The 19982-nt window shown below is 47.7% G+C and overlaps 2 protein-coding genes and 1 long non-coding RNA gene across 4 annotated transcripts; 1 reads left to right on the forward strand and 2 right to left on the reverse strand.

Moving 5' to 3' along the window:
• Positions 1-431: 431 nt before the first annotated feature.
• Positions 432-8589, reverse strand: LOC146756555 (solute carrier family 15 member 2-like). Its single transcript, XM_085524231.1, has 4 exons — positions 8502-8589; positions 4568-4614; positions 1199-1286; positions 432-580 (listed from the first exon to the last, which is right to left on the reverse strand). The coding sequence occupies exons 1-4, from the start codon at positions 8548-8550 to the stop codon at positions 432-434; spliced, it is 333 nt and encodes a 110-aa protein (XP_085380357.1). The 5' UTR covers positions 8551-8589.
• Positions 8590-10008: 1419 nt separating this feature from the next.
• LOC146756556 (uncharacterized) lies at positions 10009-10700 on the forward strand. Its single transcript, XR_014937385.1, has 2 exons — positions 10009-10256; positions 10332-10700. It is a non-coding gene; the product is annotated as an uncharacterized LOC146756556 (long non-coding RNA).
• A 2706-nt stretch (positions 10701-13406) lies between these two features.
• On the reverse strand, positions 13407-18039 carry LOC146756557 (uncharacterized). Of its 2 annotated transcripts, XM_085524011.1 has the most exons (3): positions 16311-18039; positions 15602-15712; positions 13407-15496 (listed from the first exon to the last, which is right to left on the reverse strand). In XM_085524011.1, the coding sequence occupies exons 1-3, from the start codon at positions 16342-16344 to the stop codon at positions 14229-14231; spliced, it is 1413 nt and encodes a 470-aa protein (XP_085380137.1). In that variant the 5' UTR covers positions 16345-18039; the 3' UTR covers positions 13407-14228. The 2 variants fall into 2 exon arrangements, with proteins under 2 accessions (XP_085380137.1, XP_085380136.1); XM_085524010.1 differs by having other exon boundaries at positions 15602-18039.
• Between the last annotated feature and the right edge of the window lie 1943 nt (positions 18040-19982).

Raw genomic sequence — 19982 nt, forward strand, 5'->3', positions numbered from 1 at the left:
CTAAACTGAGAAAGCATATGTGAGTACAGCTAGTGACATTTCATCTGAAACTACTAGATCAAGAGGACAATACTGCTTCCTTACCACTTTGAATCTATCTCAGCAACAGAACTTGGCAAGCTGAGGGTTAACCACCCTGTATCTTAGTTTCCTCAAGGTTCATGGGGAAGGAGAGGGGAGGAACATTGTGATCTATGATTTAATTTATTGATTTGAATTGCATTGCCTATTGGTCATTGGGTGAAAGGGGAGCGTGTAACAGCATGAGCAAACACATTAGTTGTTCACCAGTTAACATAGAGAAGCTGTTAATATGTCAAAAGTGTGTCTTTGCTGCACCGTGAACTAGCTCAAAATCAGAAGCGCGGGCAGCACTGAATCTCATGCAGGCTGTACATTGCAGACAGATCCTGTCTGAATTAGAGAAATGTCTACTTAATGTATTTCCCCAGCCATGAGTCTGCCACGATGGCTCCAATGACAGGTGTGAAATAACAGAGAGCAGAAAAGGCATGGTACACAGCAGTGGAGAGATTCTCATCCCAGTGGAAGAAGCTTATGAAATACAGCGTCAGGACAGCTAAAAGGAAGCAAGCAAACCACATCAGATAATTGATGTGCGTCTCTGTGGGTAAGCAGGAAGCTACATCACAGTGACAAGGAAAACAAGGACTTGTGTACCAGCTATGAGCACTGCTGTGGAAAGATCTGTGCTTTCAGATCTATTCCTCATAATCCCTGACACAGGAGAAGCTCAAATGAGGTATGTGAGTATCAGGCTTCCCCTGCTCATAAGCATTTGTGTTTAGCTGGAAAATATATTTTCTAGCTTATCACACCTGAACCTGTAGTTCTGTTTATGCATATTTTCTATTTGCAAATTAGGTGCCTATATGATTCAATTCAAAGACACGCAGAATGCACACAACTGAAAGGCATCACATGCTGGAAAAACTGGTTTGAGACCAAGAATGATATAAAAAATTCAGACTGGAAGCAACACTGGAGGTCTCTAGTCCCAATTCGTGTTTAAAACAGGTCTAGCTTCAACATCAGGGTGTGCTGTTCATGTTTATATCCCAGAATACCAGTTTATTTTGAAAGACAACTGAGACCATATACAGCAGAACTCTGGAACGCCAGGCCATCATATACAGAAACCCAAGGATCGGATAGTCTCTTCCCATGGGCCACATACCTCTCATGCCATAGTAGGAGAAGCGCTCACAGAACTCATTCACCACAATGAAGGCGATGCTCAGGGGGTAGTTGGAGCCACAGAGTTTCTACAGGAATTAAAGTAGAACATATCAGCTTATCGACAGTTTTCACCCCAGCAACACATCCACACGGCACCTGGGCAGCAGAGAGGAGTCCAGTCTGAAAGCCAGGTGCTCAGTGCTGCCTGGCTAACCTGCAGGTTGGACTCAAAGGAGTAAGGAGGCCACACATCCATCTTGCTTTGGTTAGGGTTCCCTATGAACCCTCCTGGCAGGTGTGGACCCCATAAGGAACAGCAAAGGGACTCCAGAACTGCCAGCAGCCAACATCTGCTATGCCCTAAGCTCTAGAAACTTCTTTGGAAAGATTGTACTGCCTCTCTGCTGCAACATAACATCCCACTGAGACGCAAAATACACCTTCAGATGCATTTTTATCTATACTTCACACAGAGTTACTGCTCTCCCCTGAAACTGCTGCCTCCCCCAGCACCCAGAGAGCTGCTTCTTCCTCAGTGTCAACTGCCCTCAGTCTCTGCACCTCAGTTACACCAAACTGCACCACTGCATTTACTGCAGCAGAGCTTCAGCCACGGCAGCTATTTCATATCCCAAGAATGCTGGCAGAGCTATGGACAATTCAATTCATTAAACAAAAATCAAACAAAAGAGCTATGCACTTCTCAAACCTGTCTGAAATTGGCTACTTTTTTATTGATATCAACTTCACTCAAGCTAAAATCTGCTGTTTCCAAATGAAGTGCAAGGCACCTGAACAGCCAGGTCTTAGCATGACCTTGTGCAGGCCCCCATCCCTCTACTACCCACGGTGGTCCCAGCTAAGCAGCTGGGAGCTGCTGGAAGCTGCTTATCTCCACTGCCTCCCACCAAGGACAGCAAGATTTCACAGCTCTGCCAATTAGTGGGAGAGACAGGCTGGCCATATATGGGGTGAGGGACGGGGGTGTAATACTGTCATCTGCATTTACATCCAAAGTTTTAAACAGCCGTGGTATGGTGAGATGAACTCTTCGTATGCATTTCTGTACCTCGTGTCAGAAGTAATGAATTCCTCTATTACTTCCCAGAGTCTCAAATGCAAACACAGATAAGAAGATAGATGTGTTTATTGAGGTTTATTCCACCACGAGACTTGAGCTTATTTGGATTCCCAAAGCAATGCCTCCTAGGTTAGATGACTAGCTAATCATGGTGTCTCACTCAAGATTATACGAGGACCACAGAAGAGAAGAAACTGTTTGCTAAATAAAATAAAAACAAAAACAACACAACACTGTAACTAAACCCATTTCCATTCCCTAACCCAGTATCTGTGATATTTTTGTGATTTTTGAAATACTTTCCTCTCACTATTCATGGAATGCCTTGTTATTAAGAAACCCTTGGACTCTTGGGTTCACTTGAATAAAGATGTAATTATCCATTTCATTTATCGTTTGTGCTGAAGCTGTCGTGCTCAGCATATGGCTACCAAGACAGAGTGCACAGAGGGTGCTCCCTTGGAAACTGGACCCAGGGCTCCTGCTTTTAGACCAGCCTGAAAAATGGCAGTATATAGAAGCTGCAAATGCACAAATGCACAATGCTCTCCCGCAACACGTTCTTAATATTATAGAGGAAAAGCCATAAGGAGGAAATAATGCTTCCTCTGGTTACTTTGTGGCATTTTTTGAACTTGGAAATAAAATGACATAACAGGGATATCTTTCTTCCACTCTTTCCCAGACCTCGTTGTCAGTACTCTGATAATTAATAGCATTTGATGCAGATACAGAGTGGGACTCCACAAAGCCAAGGCAGCCAGGTGTAGGGAAAGCTGCTGCCTGAAATCACTGCTCCGTGCACAAACCCTGCAGGATCTGTGTGCATCAGTAGGAGGTACAACGTGCCATGCTGTGACCTGTAGTGACAGAAACCCTGGCAGTGGCTCCTGCTCTGGGATGGGCACCTCCAACACATCAGTGTCTGCAAGCAGGAAAAGGGGAGCAAGAAGAGAGACTGTACAGCTAAACCTTCCCCAGTGCCTGAGCCAGCACCTTAAGTAACTGCTTACAAATGCTGAGCAAGGGACTTACAAGCAGGGACACTTTCGTCTGGCCTGGATGCTGTGAGACAGCATCAGCGCACACAGAAACACTCAGGTGCTCTCTCTGCTACATCACTGACCTGCATGGGGCCTGCCTGGACATCCAAAAGTGGGCAACCTTCATCCATGGGAAGAGCCAGCTGCAGTTTGCTCACTTTTGCAGAGGAGGACCTTGCTCAGCAGATAGCCCCAGCAAAAGCAAAGAGGCTAAACCTGGATTGACGATCACACAGCTACACTGCTGTGCTTAGCTAACCACTGTAAGCCTGGGATGTGCAGGATTATGGAGCTCTTAGAAATATTGTGGAAGTTGATAGATCTGTGTCTTCAAGAAGAAAAAAAAAAAAAAACAAAAAAAAAAAAAAAAGAGAGAGAGAGAGAGAGAGAGAGAGAGAGAAAATAAGGGATCCCTTAAAGTGCCAGTGGCAGAGTTGTTTGCTTTCACTTCTCTCTCTTGCTGATCAGCTGCAAAATAGGACTAAGATTAGTATTTCACATGAGCTCTGAATACCCAATAATTAATGCCTGCACAGTACTTAAAACAGTCAGCTAAATATCTAGCTTGCTTATGACATAACTGGCTGCAAGAGCAATTACTACCACACTGTCCTGTGAATCAAAGCACGTGCAAAACAAGCCTCTTTCTTACCAAAGCCAATATAGTGTACGGTATTTAGTGTCAAGCCCTCAGCTGGAACTAGCCTGAAAACCTACACAAACGCAAGAGCTGCAAGGTAAGCAAACAATGAATCTGGCTTAACTCACAGCCAAAGACGTAAAGCTGAGGCTCTGGGACACACATCAGTGGCCTGTCCAAAGTCCCCATCCCTCCTCCTGCTTAGCAGCACCTGGAAACCTGTCTCAATGGTCTCACCAAAGGAAGCAAACGCACAACCCAGCTCCCTCCTACCCATGCATGACAGCTCCCTGCAATTGACAGAAGGAAGTCCTTTCCCACAAGGAAAGGAGCATTCAGGAAAAAGGCAGCAATGCAAACCCTCACTTTTATTTTTCCCCAAGGATGCAGTTCATTTTTACACTTTAAGCTGCCCTTTGTCAACTTAATCAGGTTAGTGGAGGGAATATTTGCATGGAGTTGTTAACGCTTACTTCAACCCTCTGCAAGAAAGGGTGTTTGTCTCTAGCCAGAGCACAAAAGAGGAAAGAACAGAGAGATCTTGCAATGTTTAGAGCAAGCTGAGCAGAAAGCATAGCAAAGTAAATGAGCTGTAACACTCACCGGAGATTTTTTCTGAACAGGGAAATCTCCTTTGGGGGGATCATCTCCTGCAGAAATAAAAGTGAACAAATTTCCTTGGATTCGTTTCTCTGAAAAGTGTTCATCTCCCCTCTCGCCTCGTCTCCCACCATGCTCTGTGGCCGTGGTGAGTTGACTGGGAAGATTTCCAACCTCAGGCATGAAGTTTGATTCAGTTTGAGTTAACCCTAATTGAGCACATTTCTGCGGCCAGGGCAGAAAGGGGAGGGAGATGCCATAAAGAAAGACAACAGCAGAGCTCAGGAAGAGCTGGGGAGTGCAGCTTAAACCTTCTGCAGGTTGGGGCTGTGAGCACTTTGTAGCACAGACCTCCAGTTTGCTTGGCATGCTCCCAGCTGTCTTACACACATCAACCCAGCACAGCCCCGTATGCTGCACACACGTGAGACGAATAAAAATCCAGGGTCCCAGAGACCTCTAGAGCCTGCTGATTTAGGAGAAAAGCATCAATCTGTCCTCCATTGTGGTAATGTCAGGTTCATTCCACAGGGGTCCCGCTCCACTGAAAAATCATGTTACTCCAAGTCATAACCACTGAAACACTCATCACCCTTAGACACTGGATGTCATAGGTGCCTGCACGGTATTAAGTCATTTCTTTGCTGTTCCAGGACCAGGGTACATTTCCACACCAACTCCCTGGAACATCCTTGACTTCCCCTATGGGGCAGTTTAATCCTGAGGGCACAGACAGCACCCAGAAGCAGCTTCAAATCCGCTGTAACATCTCCTTATATACAAAAGGCCACCTCTGGGATCCCTATGATGCAAATGCTTTCTATGCTGGGTAGGGAGCCCCCGGCTCCCAGCAGGCACCCACCCTGGTGTCCCTCCTCATTTGCCCTTCCCACGGGAATCCAGGGAGCTCCTTATCAGTACTCCCCAGCAATGCCTGCAGTTACAACAAAATTCACAGCCTTCCCATAAACCACCCTGAGTGGCTGCAGCTCTGTGGCATTTTGGGTGCAGTGCAGGGCTTTTTCTTCCCCTTCCATTTGGCTTCCTTAAAAGGCAAATATTCAAAGCAATTTCCCAAATATTCCTCCTGTTTCTTATCAGAAAAAGCACAGATCATACCCAGGATCTGCAGTTGGCACCAGTGTCTCCATAAACTCACCCCTAGCTCCAGCACCAAGTTGCTGCTAGTGCTGGGTATAATGGAGCCAGGTTTGCAGTTGACAAACCAGGAAAGAGGCATCTGCTCATACCACAGATCCTTAGCCTGTCTTCAGTTCTTGCTAACAAGACACAGAGAACATCTCTGTTAAGCCCATTTCACAGGCAAGAATGACTTTAAAGTATATTCAAGGCTAAGAGCAACACAAATAACAGATCATGTGCAAGTTGGTCCTGTCTCCTGCACACCAGGCCAGCATATACTCTTGAGTCCTGTCAATCTGACCCCTTACTGAAGGCAGCAGAAATATTTCCAAGTCAGCTGTTGGTCTCTCTTACTTGCCAAAGCATCTCCAGCAAGCCTCAGTAGGAGCCTGCTGTGTTCTGCTATGCACAGATGAGCAGGACAAACACAGTGAAGTTTATTAAAGGATTACACAAAAGCAAGACAGGAGAGGTTTCAGCATCCCTCATGCAGGGCTCCCATGCTGATGCAATGTGATGCCTTAATATTATCTTCAGAATCCTGCAGCTATGCTTCCTTTGTGAGTACACAGACCTGTGCTTTACACCAGCTAAATGATTTTTCTAATACTAGCATGAAAAAAAATATATGTATCAGTCAGTAGAATTAACATGCTGCTTGTCAAATACAGTGCAGAGATGTTTAGGCCATTATCTTCTGGAAGGTTTTCTCAGACAGAAAGGGGGAAAAAAGAATAAAAATGTGTAGTAATAAATAATAAGTCAAAGCAAACAGTGAGAATGAGTTAAGGAGAATATATGTGCAAGCAACTCAGATGCAAGTTGAATAGAACTTGATAGGAGACCTGTGTGGCTGGGATGAGAATTGGAAAGGAATTGTACCACAAATGGAAATAAGGTGACACTTCTGAAGATGAGTACAAACAAACAGATCGAGTATGGAGCAATAGAGGCTGAAAAGCTAAGGCACAAAATGAATTATAGCTAGCAGGGGACACAAAAGGCAATAAGAAAAGGTGTTAGAAATGCTGTAAATACTGGAGAAAGAGGAAGGAAAATGAAAGTCTTATTGAAACTAGAAAACGAGCAAACAAAGGCTGATCGAGAGAAGCCAGGGAAGTTGTGTTCTTTTTGTATGTCTTCAACAAAAGAAAGAAGAAGCCACAATATACAATATTCAGATGCTTCAGTTGTGCTCAAATTGCTACAGCCTGATCAAATTCACTTCAAGGTGTGGATATTGTTTTTGAACCAACTTCCCTGTAAGAGTCAGAGGTAGCACAAGCTTCACCATTATCTTTAAAAAGGCAAGTGAGGCTTCATGTGAAATATCCATCCAGTGGGCAAACAGGAAATCCCTCTCACAATACTTTCTCACCAAACTGGGAAGGTAGAAAACATGCAGGTTCCCAACTTCTCCATGAGCAAAGAGAACAAAAGCACAGCCAGCAGGCTGCTTGCACTTGTGCCCAAAACTGGGATGGAGAATAGGGCATTAACTCAAAATTTTTATGTGGGAGATAACATCTTGTGGCTCTGGAATGAATAAGATGAAATTCAGGAATGGCTGCCAAATGCTACCCCCAGGAAAAATGACACAGAGATCAACTATTCTCTACCTTCATTAATAAGATGAGGAAAATAACTGACTTCAGTAAAGAAGATCTGGGGCCTCTTTTGTCCAAATTTCCCTCTTGCAAGGATGTGGGAGCACTGGCAGAAAGGTGGCGCAGTTGAGGCAGTCCTTGGTGTTGGATATTTAAGATCATCTTAGGGACTGGCTGAATATGTCAGGCCCTGTTCCAGAGCTGGCAGATGAATCAGGTGCCCCTCTGATGTTCACTCTTCTGAATTTCCATGAAAAGCCTGTTCTAAACAACTTCAACTGGCAAGCAAGGACTGCTTTGCTTTATGTAAGATTTTTTCTGCATTGTTCTTCCTGCAAGCGGACAACCTGTAAGATGATCCACGCTTCAATGTAAAACTTGGCTACCAGATGCCTTGCATAGCTGTAAGTTTCCATGAATATATTAGTTTACAACTTCGAGTCAATCTTCTACATTTTTCAGATCCCTAAATCCACAGGAGGACAATCTGCATTTTCCTTTTGCATTTACAATTCTTAGATCCTCAGTACTTTATCCTGCAGTGCTGTACACATTAATCTGTTTATACTCAGCTGATCAATTCATTTATGTCTGCATTCATCTTGTTCAATTCCTTCTTGATTTTCAGCTCAGCCACACTGGTCTCTTTCTAATGAGTCTCATTTTGAATTCACACACACTGGTCATCCTTTAATAGTATTTTCACCATATCTTTGTTTCTCTCCTCTTTTCCTAAGAAAAAGTTACAGCTGTGCCAGGAACACTTCAGGCTGTGGTCTGTCTTCAGATGGACAAGATGATCTCTCCAGATTCCTTTCTCCAGTTCTTCCATTATAGAAAAGATCACAGCTTAACTTATTTGGACAGACCAAGACTGGCTCCCAGTCACCTGCAGACTCATCCCAGAGTAATTTAAAAAAATAAACACAAATGTTTCACTTGATCAACCAAGAAAATATGCCACAAGTCTTCAGTCCTGCCTCCCTGTTCTACTCACTAGTCCTTAGGGACTCAAACTTGTAAAGGTATGTCAGTCAACAACACTAACAATATCAAACACCTAAACTGTCTTTAAGTGCCTGTTAGCGGGTCACTAGTCAGCCTGTGCACATCAGGGAAACTTCTCATCACTCCTGGTGCCTTTTTGCCTTCAGTTTAGCAAAAGGAGTTTTAAGAAATTCTCTCACCAGCTTGGGCTTCCTTTGCAGTTTGCAGCTCACGGTCCTTCTCTGCCATTCCTTCTGCTCTGGGTGCCCCAGATGAGCACAGCTATGTAGTGCTTGAAGATGAACCTTGTTGAGCAGTCCTGGCTCTCTCTCACCCTGTTAATGTTTCACTTCACAGCAGCAGTCCTTTGGTCGCCAATAAATAGTGATTTATTCACTACTTACTCAACAAGCAGAAAGGAGGAATGAGCGCTATAGGCCATATAATGAAATAGAGATGAAAAGATAGAAAGAGAATTGTAAAAAGCTTTGTTTGGAAATGCTTGTGGCTTCTGTTACAAGACTGGAGGGAGGGGAAACACATCAGGAAAGGGCTTTCCCTTTCAAAGGACTTTTAAAGAGACTGTTACAGCACATAAAAATTAGGATATTTATCTTCACTTAGGGGAAATGTTCAGCAAAACACAGAATGAAGAAAACCCAGTGCAAACAAATACAACCATAAATGTAAACTCATTTCTAGGCTCTCAGGATGGGAACATCACAGAATCACTGCAAAAATTGGAAGCTGGCTCCAGAATAAGACTTGCAGTCTTTTGTAACCAAGCACTGATTAACAGTGAGTGCCAAGGAAGGATATACATTACTTTGAAAACCAGGAATAATTTAACTATTCAGGTTGTCAGTACAGAGAGAGCCTAAGTGACCTCTTGAATTCCTTTCCAACTATTTCCCCCTTGAGATTCCAAGTTGTATTTGATACTGCGAGGTCAGGCACTGTGCCCTGACTCCCAGCTGACCAGCTGCACCAGTTTGTGTAGGTTGAAGACAGAGGAAATGGACACTGAGGTGCTCCAGGCAATGCTGACCCACAAGCACATGTCCAATCCCTGGGACATTTGTATTCTCTGTCCTTCCTGCTTGGCCTTCATCTCCCTCCATAGCCATTTAAAGCATTTTAAGAATGCAACTCGTGTCTTAGAGGCAGTCCCTTATTAAAACAATACCTAGTTTTATTGTTCATACAGGTTTGTAAAGTCTGAGGAAAAAAAAAAAAAAAAGAAAAGAAAAAGAAAAAAAAAAAAGAAGAAGAAAATAAAAAGAAATTAAGAAAAGGAGAACCAAGATGGGTATTAAAGGGAACATTAGCTCATCTTCTAACACCCTACTTAGTGCTGTTTGAGATCGCTAAATTCTGAATGGCTTTCTTAATGCCCCTAATAATCAAGATGTGCTAGACTCTCACACACCCACCACCACAGCTGACTGGCTCTGGCATAACTCCAGCTCTTTGATTAAAACCTGGCACTAGAAGAATCCACAGGTTAACCCCATCCACTTGCCTGGGGCTGGATCTCCCATCCCCTTCATGGAGTGAGAAGGTGGGAGGTCTCTGCAGCTGGAAGAAAGATGGATGTGGTGTGGCAGAACTTTGAAAAAGCACTTGATGGCTGCTTGGCAAACATTTTCTCCCTGGTGGTACTGGTAGCAGGTTCTTAGTGCTGTAGGTCTCAGGATGTTTCACTGTGCAGATGACACTATTTCCTCTTCAGAGATGGGCAAAAGAGGGGGAAAAAATGTCCTGATGAAGGCAGACTCCACTGAAAGCTCACAGGTGCCAGCTCAGCAGTCTATTCATCAAGCTGCCCTGCCTTTAGCGTTATCACAGCAAAGATTGAAAAACAATTGCATGCAGCATCTCAGCCATCTGTAGTCCATTCCAGCCTCTGGGACATATACTGCCTTGGGAACAGCCCTTTTCACACTGACAAAGTGGTAAGTCCCATACCATCTTCTATCCCTTTCCACGCTCAGCTGCTTGTACTCACTGTTTACTTGTTTCTCCTTCAGGAAGAGGCAGCTGGTAGCAAGAAACGCAGGAATCCTGCAACTCCTCCATCCCTCGCAGCCAGCTCTCAGGGATGCCCAGCACCGGGGGTCTGCTGGACAGCAAAGGAGGGTTCACAGCTCCTGGATGTGGCAGCAGGACACCGGGGTTCAGTTCTGATTCTGCTATATATCAGACACCTTGAGCTATCCTTAGCTCCACTGGCCATGAAATGAGAGACAAGCAGAACTAATCTCCCATACACACAAAGGAAACACTTTAATCCATTAATCTGGCCATACAACTAGGAGAATCTCAGGGCAGGCACTAATTGTAGTTTTTCCAGTTTTGTTTTTCATGCACCAACAATAAACAGCCTGATTGTTTCATTATCTGCAAACTTAATGCACTGCACAATTTCAAATCCTTGCCATTGCAGAGAGAGTACTCTCACCATCTCTCAGCACAGAGGATTTTTTTGGCTAGAGCTTAAGTTAGATTGCTGTTGCATAATCAGTGTTTCATTAGGGCAAGCTGCCAGGTCAGGGAACATGTAAATCCCTATAATATCTGTCCTGGTAGAAATCCTACTGATCTAATCCAGAGAGATCCCAGCTCTACATCAGTGGCCCCTACCAGATGCAAGCACAGATAGACACATCACAGCCTCCTGCATTCTAGGGACTGTCATTGCTATGAGATTTTAATCAGATCCTCCTGGACCAGCTCCCTCCATTGCCACACCCAGGGCCAGGCTGATCAGGGGCTCATCCAAGATTCATTAACTCTGGTTCCCCACATTTTTATAATGAGCTTGTGGTGCCATCCATTCTTTTCTGCCTCCCTCTGCAGTGACCACAGGGATCACTTTGTCGGATGGGGAAAGCCAGCAACTCCAGCAGGAAGAGCAGCTGAGTGGGTTTTCCCTGTATTAAACTCCAGAGGGAAAGACACAAAATTAGTGACTTTTCCTAAACACACAGTCTGAACTGACAGTCTGTAGCACAATTTCTTTTGTCCTGGCTATGCTGTGCACAAGGAAGTCTGCTCTCCCCTGGCTCTTGGTGCAAATCCCCTCCGACTGCAGGGGAGAAAGGTTATACTCACATAAGAGAAGGAGTTCATAAGTTGCTCTTCTTCATACAAACAGCACCCCTGAGCAAAGACATGCTTTCCTCATGGACACAGGGAGCTGCAGAGCAGAGCTGAAGCTGCAAGGAAGCAGCCAGATGCACATCCCACCAGCAGGCAATGGTACATGGTATTTCTCCTGCACCTACAGCCTGGATGCTGCAAGTCAGTGGGTTTGTGCAACTGCAGGCTCAGCATGAGTCTGGCTCCAACAGCAGGTGGTCTGATGAATCTATTTGAGGCTGCTTTCATTCGTCAGGCCACTATGGTCACCTCCTGGCCCCTCTGCTTTCCCAACCTGTTTCCAAGTAGTTCCTCATGCACTATAAGGATACAAACCCTCAACGGATTTCCTTTATCTTCCTGCAGTGTATTTGTTAGACGCTGATTGGGTCCTTCTTTGCATTTATTACTCACCAGCTGCCATTCCCACCTGCATCGTTGTGGATGCCTAGCAGCTCCAAATGACAATATGGATTTCCACCACCTCTTACACCTGTGCTCATAGCTGATCTTTTGCTGTTCAGTATTCAGCTTTAGGTCTGTCCAAGAGCTTTTGCACAGCCTTCAGTAAACAGAGGAGACTACACTGGTATTCAGTGACAGAAATCCATTATTGCCAATATTTGTTAGCTTTAATAAAGCCATGATGAAAAAAGCAGTCACCTTTTACATGGCCTTTGGCTATGCCTAGGATACAAGAGAAAATCTGGCAGTGCCAGTCCTATGAGATACAGAGGGCCACTCAGGAGGTTTGTAGTCAATTGACTTCAAAGAACCTCAGAGTGCTCAGCAACCCACAAGAAGAGCTTTGTTTATAAAAGCAAAAAGACTCCAGTCTTCAAAAAGGGCAAGAAGGAAGACCCAGGTAATTACAGGCAAGTCAGCCTCACCTCTGTCCCAGGGAAGGTGATGGAACAGCTTGTTCTAGATGCCATCTCCAGACAACTGGGTGATATGGAGGCTATCAGGAGTACTCAGCATGGGTTCACCAAGGGGAGGTCGTGCTCGACCAACCTGGTCGCCTTTTATGAAGATGTCACTAGCTGGGTGGACAGGGGGAGGGCGGTAGATGTAGTCTACCTTGATTTCAATAAGGCTTTTGATACTGTCCCCCATGACATCCTTATAAAGCTGAGGAAGTATGGGATAGATGAGTGGACAGTGAAGTGGGTTGAGAATTGGCTGACTGGCAGAGTGCAGAGGGTTGTCATTGCCGGTGTGGTGTCTGGCTGGAGGCGTATAACTAGCAGCGTCCCCCTGGGGTCTGTACTGGGTCTGGTCTTGTTAAACATCATCAGCGACCTTGATGAGGGGATAGTGACCACCCTCAGCAAGTTTGCTGATGACACGAAGTTGGGAGGATTGGCTGACATGCCTGAAGGCTGTGCTGCCATTCAGCGAGACCTGGACAGGCTGGAGAGCTGGGCAGTAAGAAACCGGATGAGGTTTAGCAAAAGCAAGTGTAGAATCTTGCACCTAGGGAGGAATAATTACATGCACCGGTACAGGCTGGGGGAAGAGCTGCTGGAGAGGAGCTCTGCTGAGAGGGACCTGGGCGTCCTGGTGGACAACAGATTGGCCATGAGCCAGCAGTGTGCCCTTGTAGCCAAGAAGGCCAATGACATCCTGGGGTGCATTAAAAAGAGCGTGTCCAGCAGGTCGAAGGAGGTGATCCTCCCCCTCTACTCTGCCCTATTAATGCCTCATCTGGAATATTGTGTCCAGTGCTGGGCTCCCCAGTACAAAAAAGACAGGGATCTCTTGGAGAGAGTCCAGCGGAGGGCCACGAAGATGGTGAAGGGCCTGGAGCATCTCCCCTATTAAGAAAGGAAATGCCTTGTCCAGAAGCAAGCAGTGGGCTGGAGAGGGCACCAAAACGAAACCCTGCTTGCACCTTTCCCTCTCCTCATTCCACATGCTGACATTTATTTTAAGAGCAAAAACAAGACTACAGTGAAGAAAGCTCCAGAACAACTCAGCTACTTTATTCACCCCCTTCTCTTTCCACTACAGAAGATTCTCAGAAAACCTCCAAGAGCCACCTTACTGCTCTGCTGACCCTTCTCTGGGATGCATCAGTGCGCTCAGAAATGACTGAGAGCAACACATGCACACAGACACACAGCAGATCCCTACACAACCACTTCTCCACTAGGAAACAGCATCAAAAAGCAGCTGGTGGGAAGAGTAGAAGTGGAAAGCGGGCATGGTGAGAGAAGTGCTTTGGGCAGCAAGGAAAGGCCATCTGAAGCTCCTGGGTTAAGTCCCTTCTGCAGAGGGTGTCGGTGATGCCGTCTCCTTTGCAAACTCTTCCTGCATGGAGAGAAGCATTGGTCTCCCTCATCCCTGGGCTCTCCAGCATTTTGAGGGTCTCTCCTGCTGGGGGTTTTCCCATGAGAAATGAGGCACCAGCCCTGAGAGAAACTCTTCCTGCAGGAGATGCAGTCCTAGTAGCTACCTGTCCTGTGGACTGCAATGTTTAATGAGGACTGAGCTTTGCATGAAGTTCTTCTGGGAGTGTGAGGAGCTCTCTGCTAGGCACAAAGCCCTTCTCACACTCAAGGCTTCCTGCCATTTCAGCTCACTGGTGCAGACATTCTGGTAACACAGTAGATGGGATTTTCTGAGGGAGAGAAAAGACAAGTTCCCAGGCATCTCCCTGCATGCAGGCCTGGCCAAAATGTTCTAAAATGTCTGACAGAAGCTATGGTCTCTCTCCTGTGTGCATATGCTGGTGCAGCTTCAATTCAGAACTCCCTTTGAAGCTCTTACCACACTCAGGACACTCACAGGGTCTCTTTTTCCTGATGGATGCTCTGATGCAGTGTCAGCTCAGAACACCTTTTAAAGCTCTTCCCACACTCAGGACACTTATAGGGTCGCTCTCCTGTGTGCATGCACTGGTGCATCTTCAATTCAGAACTGCTTATGAAGCTCTTCTCACACTCAGAGCACTTATATGGTCTCTCTCCTGTGTGGACACGCTGGTGCATCTTCAATTCAGAACGCCTTTTGAAGCTCTTCCCACACTCAGGACATTTATATGGTCTCTCTCCTGTGTGGATGCGCTGGTGGAGCTTCAAATCAGAACTGCTTATGAAGCTCTTCCCACAATCAGAGCACTTGCAGGGTCTCTCTCCTGTGTGGATGCTCTGGTGACGCTTCAAATTAGAACTGCTTATGAAGCTCTTCCCACACTCAGAGCACTTATAGGGTCTCTCTCCTGTATGGATGCGCTGGTGGAGCTTCAAATCAGAACTGCTTATGAAGCTCTTCTCACACTCAGAGCACTTATATGGTCTCTCTCCTGTGTGGACACGCTGGTGGATGGTGAGGTGGGTTCTCCCTTTGAAGCTCTTCCCACACTCAAGGCACTTATACGGTCTCTCTCCTGTGTGAATGCGATGGTGGATGGTGAGGCTGGAACTGTTTTTGAAGCTCTTCCCACACTCAAGGCACTTATACGGTCGCTCTCCTGTGTGGACACGTTGGTGTATTTTGAGTTTAGAAATACCTTTCAAGCTCTTCCCACACTCAAGGCACTTGTACAGTCTCCCTCTTCTGTGGATACACTGGTGGGAAGTGAGGCTCCCACTGTCCGTAAAAGTCTTTCCACAGTCAGAGCACTCAAAGGCTCTCTCTCCTGTGTACATGCACTGCTGGCCAGTGGGGTGGAGACTCCATTTCATGCTCTCTGCAGAATCACAGAACTCGTAATGCCTCTTTGCTGAGTGCGTGCACTGGTGGCTAGTGATGCTGGAATCCAGTTTAAAGCTTTTCTCACACTCAGTGCATGGATTCTGCTTTTTCATCTGGCACACATCCTTGCTCCTGGTTTCCTCAGGCTGCTTTGGACCTATGTTGGAGTCCACTGGGTTCCTCAGTGTCATTCCCAGATGCTTTCCCAGGGGCTTCTTGATGTGCTCACCCTGACCTTGCTGCAGGACTTCCTGGACATCCCTTCTGATTTCTTCCACAGAGATGCGATTCAGCTGCATTTCCGCTACACAATTTCTCTGCGGAACCTCCTTTGTATTTTTGATCCCATCAGCTGCTGGATGACAGAGGAAATGCAGCAATAGCACACGGTGCCCAAAATAAAACACAGGCAGAGAAGGCTCTTACAGCCCCAACATTCCCCTTCCCTCCACCACCTCACCTGGGCTGAGGTCTCCTGGCATGGTCTCAGGGCTACGCACATCTGGGATCCAGGGGTCTTCCCCTCGTTCAAGCAGGGAGATCAGCATGGGCTTGGGGGCTGGAAGTGGAGCTTCAGGGAGAGAAACAGGGAACAAGAGAGCATTTCCCTCATGCTGGCACAGTGCCTGTTCAACAGCTCCACTCTGTGCCCCTCCCCAAGGAGAAACCACCATTTAGGTCTAAATGACACTGTGCCTACAGCTTCCCTTGGAGCAAAGAATGTTTTGACATCTCTGAACATTGTGAAGGGATATTTTTTCTTTCAAATTAACTTTACAACAGCTTATTTGTTTTCTTACAGTCTACCAGTGGTCAAGGCATCAAAATGTTGATGGCAATTGCATGGAAAATCCTCAATTCCATAGCAGTAACCAGGGATTCATCTGTGAGCTGGAGCTGGTGGCACCAAGCAACACACAACACAAGGGCTGGTTTTCTCCCTCCTGGCTGATGCCTGCTTGCCAGCACTGACTCTGTGGCTTTGATCAGAGTGCCGTGCATACTAATCCCTTCTGAAACTCATGCTTTTCAGTATCTCCTTTCTTGCTGGCACTGTGGTGTGAGTCAATATGTAGCTGCATGGTGTTTATTCAAGGCCCGGCTTGCAGAGGCTCATTCTGCACAGCCAAAGGTGCCCTAACGAGGAGGAAAGGCAAACAAGCTCTCACCCAGCGAGGCCACACACTGGTATGTCTCCAACATCACATCCCGGTAGAGCTCTCGTTGCACAGGGTCCAGCAGCGCCCACTCCTCCCTGCTGAAATACACGGCCACCTCCTCAAAGCTCACGGGCTCCTGCAAGCAAAGAGGCTCCTTGCTGGGAACAGCCAAGGCCCAGGCAAGCAGCTCGCACAGGACAGAACCTCACACCCCAGCTGCTTTTCTGTCCCCAGCACACACACGCTGGCTGAGGGCACCTCCCTCTTCCCCTGCATTCACATCCCTGGCCCCTTGGCCTCTCCTGCCTGCTTCCCCAACCCCTACCTCAACTGGATGTGCTGCGGCCATTTGCTGCTCTCCTGCAGGCTGGGATGATCACGGCTGGAAGGCAGAAGTTGAACTGGAGTCTGCAGAGAGAAGAGAAATGGCAGGGGAGCTGTGAGGGAATGCAGCAGTCCCAGTCCCAGCTCAGCCCTTCTGCAGGGCACTGCCCAGCCTTGCAGAGGAAGACAATGAGCTGCAGCACAGGAAACAGTCTGGCTCAAAGAGATGAACCGTCACAAAGCTGTCTCAGACTGGGAGGCTGAAACAACTGGTAGCTGACACTTAGTTCAACAGCTGAGACTGAGAGGGGACTTAAGACAAAGCACGGCAAGGAGGCAGTCATCTTACCCCAAAAGAGGGAGCAGCCCAAGTGCCCCTCCAGCTCTGCTGCACAGCAGCGGGCTGCACCACAGGACCTGCCCTCGAGCAGGGCTGTTTCTGCAGCTCACACCTGCACAGAGATCCCTTGCAGCTTGACATCAAGACTCCTTCTCAATACAGATCTTCTGTAAGACACCCGTGGTTACTTTGGAGCTTTCATGTACTCTCTAAGGTTCTGTCTTAGAGGGACTGTGCACGTATGATTCCTTCCACACAAAGCCTTGACCAAGCTTGGGACTAGGAGAGGATCCAGCCACATCCTAGCTCCTTACCTCTGTGGTCTGAAGACACGAGAAAGAAAGGGGAACTACTCTGAGCCTCGTGACTCAATGGGAGGGCCTCCTGTAGGTGTGTGCGTAACCCTACCCTCCATGCAGTAAATAACCAAGTGTATCCAGCCACCTCTGATCCTGCTGTGTCACTGTTAAATCACTACAGCATATCCCTATTATATCAACAAATATAGTCCTGCTTCTCCCTTAGGAGTGTATGCTGTGTTTGGATCCACTTGTGACCAATGGGCAAAGTCTGCAGGATGGCAAGAAGGGAAACAAACCGATGACAAGAGACATGAAGCACGTCCCAAATTCTTCTGTGAGTGTTCTCGTGGCGACTGCTGTAGTTGAGCGGAAAGCAGAGGTCACTGGGGACAGTAATTGGATGCAAAATGGGAAAGGTGTTATCAGCATCGTGTCGGGTTTGGAAGTGACATATGAAGCAAAAGAGAACTGCACCGGTCCTCCCAGAATCAAAAGCGACTGATATTCCACAATATTTCTGCTGCACTACGTGGTGCAAGTTGTGCAGGTAATGCTTATTCACACAATAAACGAAGACCTCCCCGAGTCGCCTACAATCCTTTAGGCCACACATCCTCCACCTGTAGGGTTTGGCTCCAAACAGATGCAAAACTGCACCCATAGCACTAATTAAAGGCACTGCCTCTACACAGTTAAGGCAAACAGAGGCAGCAGAATGACGGCTTATTGCCTGCCCTAGCTGCAGTTAAGGAAACTGAAGAGTGATACACGAGGAATGTGAAAGGGGAGTTCTATTGGAGGTCTGAGTGGTGAAGGAAGTTGAGGACATACAACAAGGACAGCCTGTGTCAACTGGGGGATCTTTTGATTGACTGCAAGCACGCCTAAAGGGGACGGCTACCCAGGAAAGAGATGCAGAAATACTGTTAGAAAATGGTATGGCCATCCAACCATCCAGCAGGAGGTGCAGAAAAGCACCTGGTTCATGGAAGAACACCGTGAATGCAGCCCCCAACACTCAAACACAGCAAGCCTGCTGGAGCACCACCTCCACAGATCCGTGAGGGAACACCTGGTGGCAAATGGATTAAATCCTCTGGCAGATGTCCGTACATCCTCTCAGGAGTGGAAGTAGCCCTGGGCTTGCTGAAATCAAGCAAGCCCTCAGAAAAGGGTTGGGAAAAGTACTCTGTAAAGGTGACTGATGTAGTTCTCAAAACCACCTACTGCTGATGTTACCTAAAAGTGGTGATGGCTCACATTCCTCGGGTAAGGAAGTGCAAAACGGCGAGGAGTCAACTGGATGGTTCACACTTCTCAAATAAATAGGATGGCTTACTTAAACACAACAATAAATCAACAAAACATCCAACCACATGGAGATTATTTTTCCATCTCCTGAGAAGAGAGAGTATCTGACAGCACTGCAGCCAAACCAGCCTGTGACGGTCACAGCCACCACCAGCCGATGCTGTGCTGGGAATTTTAACTGAACCGTGAAGGCAACTTATCGAATAGCAGCAGTGCTAAACAGAACAATTAAGGCAATAAACAACCACGTGGTTACAACAGCCTTGTTAAGCAGTTGTTAGAGCACTCCAGGACACCTGCATGATATCAATAAATTCATTCCTCCCTCCCTCTTCAGCCGAGCACGCAGACTGCGCTCACTGCCAGGGGACGCTCTCAGCAGCGCGTGCCCTTTGCAGAAGGCACCTGGGCTGTGCTTTACTGACCTGCTGCTGCTCGGCCGTGTTCTCAACACGTGCTCCAGTCAGCCCACAGGCTGCCAGCTTCTCATCGTCTGTTCCAGAGCCCAGTGCCGGACCTGCTGCAGATGCTGAACGTGCTCAGGGCCCGCAGCTGTGTGCTCAAGGCATCTGCAGCTGCCGGGACAGCCTGAACAAAAGCCTTGCCAGGGCTTTGCACAACCCCAGCTGAGCCATCAGGCAAGCGCTCAGCAAACAAAAGGTAACGCCATTTCAAGGGTCGCCAGAGGCACGTGTTGCCCGCAGGGTCCCCGAAGAGAAGCTGGGGGCTGCCGGGGAGGAGGAGCAGGGCGAGTGCAAATTTCCACTTGGAGGCTTCACATTAAGACACTCCAAAGGAGGCATCGGGGGGTTTAAAGCTTCCATCAATCCACGCGTGCACAGCTGCAGAGCGAGGCCGTCTCGTGTCTCCCGTGGCCCAGAGGAAGAACTGCAGCCCCAGCTGCGCTGTGTTACAGAGATCCAACCGGGCAGCAGAGCACGCTGACCTCCTCTGCTCCCTTCCTCACTGTCCCAGCTCCCAGCCCGTTCCCGTGCCCCTCGGAGCCCAGCCCGGGCTGCATGAACTGCCGCCCTGGTTGCAGCCCGTCTGGGCCAGCAAACCTGCTGCGCTGAGCGGGAGCTGGAGCCGGGACCAGGGTCCCGCCTGGGGTACGGCAGTGCGGGTTCCGCCCCGTCCGTGGCCGCTCCCCGCTCCTCTCCCGGTGCTGCTGGCAGGGGGCAGGAAGCGTGCGCTCCTCTGCACGAGCCACGAAGGGCACCTACCTTGGGTGCGGAGCAGGCTGCTCCCAGCTCTGGTGCAGGTAGCCGGGCTCCTCGGAGTCGCGTAGAGCAGAGGACGCCGAGTGCCCTCAGCCCGGAGCTGGCCGCAGGACGGCCTTGGTGCACCTCCTGCCACCGCGGTGCTGCCCGGATGGCTTCCAGCCAGGCTCTCGCCTCTTCCGCA

Source organism: Coturnix japonica, chromosome 26 (genome assembly GCF_054131305.1).
Source record: "Coturnix japonica strain WE chromosome 26, WE-NBRP24, whole genome shotgun sequence".
Lineage (NCBI taxonomy): Eukaryota > Metazoa > Chordata > Aves > Galliformes > Phasianidae > Coturnix > Coturnix japonica.